The sequence below is a fragment of the Mustelus asterias genome, chromosome 4 (assembly GCF_964213995.1).
Source record: "Mustelus asterias chromosome 4, sMusAst1.hap1.1, whole genome shotgun sequence".
Lineage (NCBI taxonomy): Eukaryota > Metazoa > Chordata > Chondrichthyes > Carcharhiniformes > Triakidae > Mustelus > Mustelus asterias.
In genome coordinates, this window is record NC_135804.1 from 2,696,089 (window position 1) to 2,705,522 (window position 9,434).

Below are 9,434 nucleotides of genomic sequence, written 5' to 3' on the forward strand. Positions count from 1 at the left end.
ACTGGCTCTTTTGAAGGACAATCCATTTAGTATCCAACTCTGCTCTTTCTCTCAATCTTTGCAATTTTTCCCCCTTTGTGTAATTGTCCAATTTTGAATGTTTGCACCACTTAGCAGATCGTGAATTCCACCTCTTGTTGCATAAAAATAAAATCCTCTTGTCACCTCTGGCTCTTTTGCTAATTGCCACATATCTGTGCCCATTTGCCCTTGACCCTTTAACCATTGATAATAGTTTCTCAGTTTCTATATTTAACTCTTCATGATTTAAAATACCTCCAGCAAATGTGCTCTTGGCATCTCAGCTGTAAAGACAACAACCCCAATTCACAACAGGTGATCACTCTTTGATCTGTACCCCAGTGAGAGTCCGTGTCCTTCGTTACTGAACAAGGGAGTGGGTTTCCTCCGGGTGCTCTGGTTTCCTCCCACAGTCCAAAGATGTGTGTGTTAGATGGATTGGCCATGTTAAATTGCCCCTTAGTATCAGGGGGACTAGCTAGGGTAAATGCATGGGGTTATGGGGATAGGACCTGGTTGGGATTGTGGTCGGTGCAGACTCGATGGGCTTGGGTCACTGTGTGGAGTCTGCACATTCTCCCCGTGTCTATGTAGGTTTCCTCTGGGTGTTCCGGTTTCCTCCCACAGTCCAGAGATGTGCTGGATAGGTTGATTGGCCATGCTAAATTGACCCTAGTTTCAGGGAGATTAGCAGGGTAAATATGTGGTTATGGGTATAGGGCCTGGGTGGGATTGTGGTCAGTGCAGACTTGATGGGTCGAATGGCCTCCTTCTGCACTGTAGGGATTCTATGGAAAAGCACCATTGTTCTTAAGTCCCTTGATTAAAATTTTGTCCTGGTTTCTTTTTAGTTCCCAGCAACTTAAGTCATAATTTTGCTTGTTTTCAGTTAAATTTTAGTTGAAGATTTTTGGGTTTTATTTTTACGTACTGGATGTGGCTCAGTGAGTTTGACTCCCACCCGAGTCAGTAGGTTGAGCATTCAAGTCCCACTCCAGGTAATCCCGTCTGACTCCCAGTGCAGTACTGAAGGAATGCTGCAGTGTCGGATATAATCTTTTGAATGAGACGTCCACACTCCGATGCGTGCAAAGACATCCTGTTGCACTTTGCATAGAGGAGCAGGGGAGTTGTCTGTGGTGTCCTGACCATTTATTTTCCCCCTCATTTGTGTGGCTAGGGCAGGTTATCTGGTGATTGAATTGCTTTTGGTAACCCCTTGCTGTACACTAATTGGTTGATGTGTTTCCCTGCACTGCGACTGTGGCTACTTCTTCAAAATACAAAAACAAAATACTGCCGATATTGGAAATCAGAAGCACTAGAAATACTGAGCCAGTCTGGTAGCCTCTACGAGGAGAGAAGTAAAGTTAATATGCCAGGTATGATGACAGATTGCAAACCTGAAACATTAACTCTGTTTCTCCCTCCACAGATACTGCCTGACTGAGTGTTCCCAGAATTTCTGTTTTTACTTATCAGAAATAATTCATTGGGATGTCCTGAAGTCAGTGCCACTGAAATCCAGACTTTTTCATAAGTTTTTCAAAATAATGTGCTTGATGATGCATCATTATTTTAGTCAGCGATAAAAAGTTTCTTGCTGGGACTCAGTTAACACTTGTGCAGAGGGAAGGTGGCTTTCAGCCCAAACACATTTATTGATATGCTTCAATTTTTCTTTTCACAGAAGGACAATAAAGTTGCTGCATAGTATACAAGCTGGATTTCGCAGAAAAAGGACTTTAGATCTACCCAGTCCAGAGAATTTGTTTAGTTTCAAACTTATTTTTTAACAGCAAAAAATGAAGAAAGTAATTTGCTGTACATCTGTCACCAGCACTGGTATTTACGTGCTTGACTTCAAAGGGGGAACAAGCAATATCTTGTTGTGCAGAAGGTCCGTCTTTAAAATGTTGAGCATTAAATATTTGTCTTTGAAATAGCAGAAGGAAAATTTGTAAATGTATAGATATGACTAGTATGTTGGAGCTTTCCAGTATTTTTGCATTGATAACGAGTGATTTCTTATTACTGAAAATGTTTGATAAAATTGCTGTCAGTTGCAAGGAATACTGTATGCAGCTGGCCACCTACTGTGATTACAGCCTGACTGTGATACTTTACAGAAAACTACATCGAAAGCTATTCAGATTTATTTTTTCCAAACGATAAGACTTAGCTTTAATCTGCGTAGGACAAAAACATACTTAACGTGTGGCTGGAATTTTTTTTTAAAGGAAAAAAACATGTGATGAGAACATCTTTCATGACTTAAGACCTTGGAGATGCACCTCCTTCCTAGGGTGGAGCTGAGTTACAAAACTTTCTGGTGTCTCCCAACTGTTAAAAGTTTTCATTTCGAACAAAGAATATTAAATTTGTAGCTTTTTTAAATTGTGGGTAAATTTAGCTCTTGAGATATACAAAGCAAAAAGGGATCCAAAGAGCAGCAAGTTTTGAATTTATATAGCCATGTGAAATTGATTTTGAACTCCACTATTGACATGTAATATATAGTGTATAGTTGGTGCCCTGATAATGTCTTACCCATAAATTTGAGCTTAATGATGCAAGAGATGTATTTGCTCTGTCACTGTCATTATTCATCTTTCACCAAGTTCTTAGCTATGCTCATCAAATAACAAAAGTAACTATACACTAAATATTATTGAATAGCTAACAAATGTCAGTCAGTGAGTTTGAGGAAGTAATTCAGTATCTTGGGACTTTGCTGTTGTGTTTTATGATATCCAAGCTATCTGTTATCTATTTATTTGAATGAATTAGAGTTTGAGGGGATGGGGTGGGATTGGATGGGGATGAACTGATGCAAATGGAATCCCAGGTAAACACAGAAAAATTAACTCCAAGGTTACCTTGCGGTGAAGCCACGCTCCCTTTATTTAGATCTCTTTGACAAATATAATGCTTTGGAATAGTATCTAAGGGAAGTTGTCACTTGCAAGGAGTGGGGAACTTTACAGTCACTGATGACTCCCGTCAAAATATAACCCACCTAAGACTACACTGCATTTTGTACATGGTGTGGAATGCAGCCATGATCAGCAAGTGTGACTGATGCCCCATCAGAGCTACAATGTAGATACACTTGCAAAAGGAAAACCCAACAAATTGTACTCTACCAGCTCTTCAATGAGTGCATTTTTCCCATTGTCGCTATTTTTTAAAGAGCGAGACCCAATTACAATTTTAAAATTTGAGTTGATGCAAGTTACTTCAGCCAGTGAATGCTACTGAGTGCTTGAGAAGATGCTACCCAAATCCAGGCGGAGGTAGCAGGTTAGTGGTTATGTATAACAGATGTGGCAATACCTTGTACACTGGTTATTTGAATTGTCTCTTGCTGTACTCCAAATTATTCTAAATACTATAGATGCTATGAAGGTATAAACTTTATTTTTTCCCTCTCCCTTAGCTTTGAATATTAATACTCTGATGTTTATTTGACCCAGAGATTTACAACATAGTGTATTTTCTGTTTCCCTCACTGACTCGACATGAGGTTTTTATTCAATAATGAGAAATAAACTATTGTTCAGAAAATTCAGCTGCTTGTTGATGTGTTTCAAGGAACTCCATTTATTTTCAGGCAACATTAACCAAAGGCTTGGGCAGTTCAGCGGTGTTGGGGGAATACTTGAGGTACTTAATTTCCTCTGCAGCTAGAGGGAGCTGGTTCAGCAGCAGTCTCCTGAGCATAAAGAAAGGAACAACAGGGTTTGAGTGATGCATCCAGTCTTCAAAGTCAAGTTGTGTAGTTATCTTCACTCTTGTTCAGTCGGTCATGATTAGCATTGACTGAGGTACTGGAGAGCTGATTACCCATTGAGCCAGTTAGTGTTGACTGGGGGAAGGAATGAAGCTTCAAACACCACAGCATCTGCATGAGTAATGGATCAATGAGCTGCCTGTGATGAACTGGAAGAAGGTAGTTCTGGTCAAGGAGAATTCTAATTGTTTCTGCAGTGCTTCTGGGAGACCCGATGAGTGGAGTAATATTGTGCTCAAATAAGAGGCTTTTTTTTTTGTTTCATGAAGTCGGGTGGGAGTTGGGTTAGTTGATTTGGGGGGTGGGAGGGTGCAAAAGACTTGGCCCTCTTATTGTGTGAACCATGCCCCAAAAAAAAGGACCAATGTATAAAACTTTTCCAGATGTGTACAACCTCATACAAGCCGTGTTTGCTGTTTGGTCTGTGTTAGGAGAAGCTGGTCATGATTCAATGGGAACACATTTTGGGAGGAACCATAGAAAAGTTACAGTTCAGAAAGATGTTCCTGAGTCCATCGTGTCTGTTCCAGCCAGCCAGAAAAGGGAAAAAAAAATAAACTAGCGTCTCATTTTAATCCCAGTTTCCAGCACTTGCTCTAGCTTTGCAGGTTGCAGCACTTCAGGTGCAGATCCAGGCACCTTTTTTAAGAGTCAATTGTTTCTGCTTCAACCACCAATTCAGGCAGTAAATTCCAGACACTCACCACTCTCTGGATGAAAATGTTTTTCTGCATGTACCTTCTAATCCTTCTACCAATCACCTTTAATCTAGGCCCCTCAGAATTTTGTACACCTCAATTAGGTCAACGCTCAGCCTGCTCTGTTCTCAGGAAAACAATCCTCGCCTATCCAACCTTTCCTATTCGCTGCAATTTTCAAGCACTGGCAACATTATTGTAAACCTCCTCTGAAACTCTCTCCAGAGTTATTATGTCCTTGTAAAGTGGTGTCAAGGCAAATACACAAAATTCCACTTGTGGCCCAACAACCATTTTATACAGTTCCATCATTACATCCCTGCTTTTGTACTCAATGCCTCATCTAATAAAGAAAAGCATTCCATATGCTTGATTTACCACTTTATCCACCTGTCCTGCCACCTTCAGGGACCTGTATACACACACACTCCAAGATCTCTCACTTCCTCTACCCCACTCCATATTCTCCCGTTTATTGAGTATTCCCTTGCTATGTTTGCCCTTCCCAAATGCATTACCTCACACCTCTCCAGATTGAATTCTGTTTCATTTTTCCGCCCATTCAATCAAACCATTATTGATATCATTCTGGAGTCGACAGCTATCCTCTTCACCATCAACTACATGGCTAATTTTTGTCTTCAAATTTCCCAATCATATCTCTCATAATAAGTCCAATCATCAATATATACACAACAAAGCAAGGGCTCCAACACTGAGCCTTGTGGAAGGCTATTGGAAAATGTTTTCCATTCACAAAGCCATCCATCAACTATGACGCTTTGTTTCCTTTCACTTAACCGATTTTTGGATCCAACTTGCCACTTTCCCCTGTATCCCATGAGATCTCACGTTTCTGACCAGTTTGCCATGCGGAACCTTGTCAAATACCTTAAAATCCATGCAGACAATATCCACTGCACTACCCTCATCAATGTTCCTGGTTATTTCCTCAAAAAATCTATCAGGTTAGTAAGACACTATTTTCCCTGAACAAAACTATGCTGACTATTCCTGACCAATCCGTGCCTTTCTGACTAACAGTTTATCCTATCTGAGTCCAATAATTTGCCCATCACTGAAGTCAGACTGGCCAGCCTCAAATTTTCTGGCCTGTTCCTCGCACACTTTTTAAAATAATGATACAACATTCGCAGATTCCAGTCCTCTGATACCTCGTCTCAGAACATCAGCTATTTCCTGTTTGACTTCCTTTAGTAGCTTAGGATACAATCCATCCAGTTGTGGTGATTTATCCATCTTCAAGGATGTCCATGCACCAGTATTTGTTCTTGTATTTATTGAATCTAATACTCCAAATTCCTTATCTAGAATGTCTGCATCATCCCTCCCCTTGGTGAAGACAAAGTACTCATCAGGAACCCTGCCCACATTTTCAGCATCAGCACAAAAACTACCACCTCTGATAGGCTGCCACCCTTTTAGTTAATCTCTTGTTCTGTAAAACATATTTGGATTTTCTTTGAGCTTACTTGCCAATATTTTGTCCTATTCTCTCTTTGATTTCTTTCACCCCTGTATTTTCTGTACTTTAGGCTGTCGACAGTATTAAGCTTTTTGTGACCATCATAAGCTTTCTTGTACTTTATTTTACCGTGTCTTTTCAGTATAACGGGGGGCTCTAGATTGAGCGGTACTACCATTTTCCTTTGTAGGGACATGCTTACAGTGTGTCTGTATAATCTCGCTTTTGAATACCTCCCACTGATTTGACACTGGATTGGGTGGTGCAGTGAGTTTCACCTCCTGAGGTCTGGGTACATAACCAGATCCCCAGTCTGATGGGATTACCGTTTCTGCTACTTAGAAATGGTGAAGATGGAAATGAGTTGAGACCTTAACCAAGTTCCTGGAGATCATGTTCCCACTACATCTCTCTGCATAGGTGGCACTAAAGCAATTTGAAATGCCTCGTTGCAAATGGATAAAGAGAATGCTGGACTATAGGTGACCAATGCAGGACTTGGGATTGTGTGGAGGGAGCATTTACTCAGCATTGGACATATGCTACACATGACTTTTGGGAGTGCTTGAAATGCGAAATTCAGTATAAAAACAAGTTGGGTTTTCACAGGGTTAAAACAAACTTCTGCTGTGATCATTGACTTTTGAAGGAGTTTTTAAACTTGTGTTCCTGATTTTTTTTTTTTACTCGATCAGTTTCCACCTTTTTTCCAAATCTTGAACTACCTGTCGTTATGATATTTTTGAATTTTATTTTTGGCAGAGACGCTCTCTGCTTCAAGCATTTTGATTTTTGATTTCCTTAATCTTATAATTGTCCGTAGTTCAGCTTCTGGGCTGCAAACATAAAGTAGGTTTGCAATGTACTTAATCTGGAATCAGACTGGGCATCATCAGGGGATGTATGTGGCACATTACACATGTCTTCAATTAGATTGTGACATATTGACATTAAATTAATAACATTTTGTATTTTTTGTTGAGGTTTAGAAACTGGATGCTTGTAACCAAATGACAAACAGAAAGATCACATTCCTGTATTTCTTTGAAACTCTGGATCGTGTGATGATTCATTCCTGAAAACAAGGTTTCTGCCGTTTTCGGGAATTTTTAACTCACCAAATTGGATCAATTTGTTCAACTTCGGTTGTTGTCTGCAATGGACAGCATAGGCTTGAGAAATTGATTCCAAAAAGATCCTGAGAATTTGAATGTAAAAATCTGTATTTTTGGATATTTGTTTGACTTTTAGGAGCTACTAAGAAACATTTTAGTATTCACAATTGCTGTTTGGATTCCTAATGAGCTACAATATCCCTGCCCCTTTTCCTAATGCAATTACTTTTGAGGTACTTTGTCTCATGGCTAAAAACTATTTTGACGATAACTTCTTGAAAGGCTTTTATGGTGCAAGACATTTGAATTATTTGTACACTGGCTGGAATCTGTAGGATTGGCAATGTAGATTTTCAGATTTGGATTGTAAATTAAGCTAAGAAGTATTGATTTATTTATTTTTAAAAAAATCTTGTGTAGCTTAATACAGATCTGTCATTCAAGATTGAGTGCCTGACATTATTGTTAAGTATTGCATTTCATGGTCATTGGCAAGTGTATTCCAATGGGATACGTCATTAACACTCTTGGCTCAAGGCAAAAGTGATCTTGAAATCACCCACTCCTCCTCCCACATTGAGTAGCAGACCATGTAAAACATGCTCTTAATGCAACTGGATGAATCCTCAATCCACTAACTTTTAAAAGGGGGAACTGGATGATCACTACTAAAAGGATTAAAGACTGCTCAGCAGAGGTAGACTGATGAATCAAATGTCTGCTGGAATATAATGGTTCCAGCACTGTCGCGATAATTATATAATGTGCAAAGGGATTGGAGGGGGTGGGGGGACGCGGAGAGAGACAAGTGGTTGCCTGTGATGCAAAACAGGACCACTGTTTTACCATGGAGGACCTGCTTGTTTGAAAATGCAGGAAGATGGTCACTCACTGAGCTTACCCTATTTAATAGTTTTTTAAATCTAAATTTTATTGCACTTAAATCTAGTTTCATTGTATTAACTTTGAATAAAATGGAAGCATTGTGTTTGCATTGAAGGGGGAAATATTGAGTACTGTTCAGGTGCAGAACCTCCACTCAAATGTGTGCACTTTCCAATTTATCACTTGATGGGTTAAAATGCTGAAGTGCCGGGTCAAAGTAAAAATTCTGTGCTACAAAGTGTATCCATGGTGACTGTCACTGCAGCAATGACAGAATAGCATTGAATACGGGAATGGAAAATGTGAAGATAGTTACACCCATTAATTGTCTAATTTTTCTGCTGCTCTTTTTTCCTGGAATGGTTCCCCACAAGCCTTTTCTCACGATGGAAAAACATGTTGATCTTTTCCCACAATGGGTATGTTGGAATCTGTGTGCAAAGGCCTCTTTTCATAATTGTTGACTTGCAGTTAGGATCAGGTAAATAAACCCAAGGAAGTTCGAATTGAAAGTTGAGTTGTGTCGAAATTGGTTTTTTAAAAAGTGGGTTTTTTTAAAGAAAAGGACATAAATACAAGGTTCTGTGAAGAGTCGCATTGGACTCCACATTAACTCTGTTTCTCTCTACAGATGCTGCCAGACATGCTAAGTTTTTCTAGCATTTTCTGTTATTATCTACTCAAGCTTGTTGGGTTTTGAAATGTTGGATTAAGAAGCATTTTAGTACTATTAATGGAAAATAATACTATCTGTGGTCTGGATTTTACAATATCACCATAATAGTGTTGTAAGCTTACTCCCTGTTGACCTGCATTGGTTAAAGTTTGCCTAAATATCTTTTGGGAGGAAAGAGAATTGATGGGCACATTCTCATTTACTGGTCCTTCACTCTTCCATGGCTGGTACTCCTGTTGGGTATGGGTGCTCCATTGAAGGAGATAGAAAATATGTTTGAAATTGAGAGTTTATAAACTGTTAACCCAGTGGATTTCATATCATCACATGGGGCTTCTAGCTGCACCTGGAACTGTACTGGAACAGGTATTGGATCTGCATACCAAGACCTACCACTTTAGAACTAATTTAAAAACAAATTATGTACAAGTTCAAATCTAAGGCATGATCACATTGCAATAATAGGCTTCATGTACTGTTCTTCCACAGCAGAGGTCACAATGCTGTGGTTTGGTAGCAAGGTTGCAGATTTTTGTGTACTTGCTTTTGAAGCTTGTCCCATCTTATTTCCCTTGTTTCCCGCCCCCAAAACTGGGTATGGTAGAAAGAAATCAAGAAATTTTTCAACTTTTTTTTTAAAGAAATGCAAGTTAATGAACTGACTTTGACCTGAAAGCATAACACATTCTAATGAGCTTTCTTGATGAATTGTAACTGTGTCTATGTATGTATTTCAAACATCTTAATAATAAAAAGGAAA

At 39.3% G+C, this 9,434-nt stretch overlaps 1 protein-coding gene across 1 annotated transcript in view; it reads left to right on the forward strand.

Moving 5' to 3' along the window:
• lsm14ab (LSM14A mRNA processing body assembly factor b) overlaps window positions 1–9,434 on the forward strand; it is a 101,237-nt gene extending 91,803 nt beyond the window's left edge. The window contains exon 10 of the mRNA XM_078210528.1: window positions 1,712–9,434. Within this exon, the coding sequence (XP_078066654.1) occupies window positions 1,712–1,735 (24 nt within the window). The 3' untranslated portion in view covers window positions 1,736–9,434. The remainder of the gene's footprint in view (window positions 1–1,711) is intronic.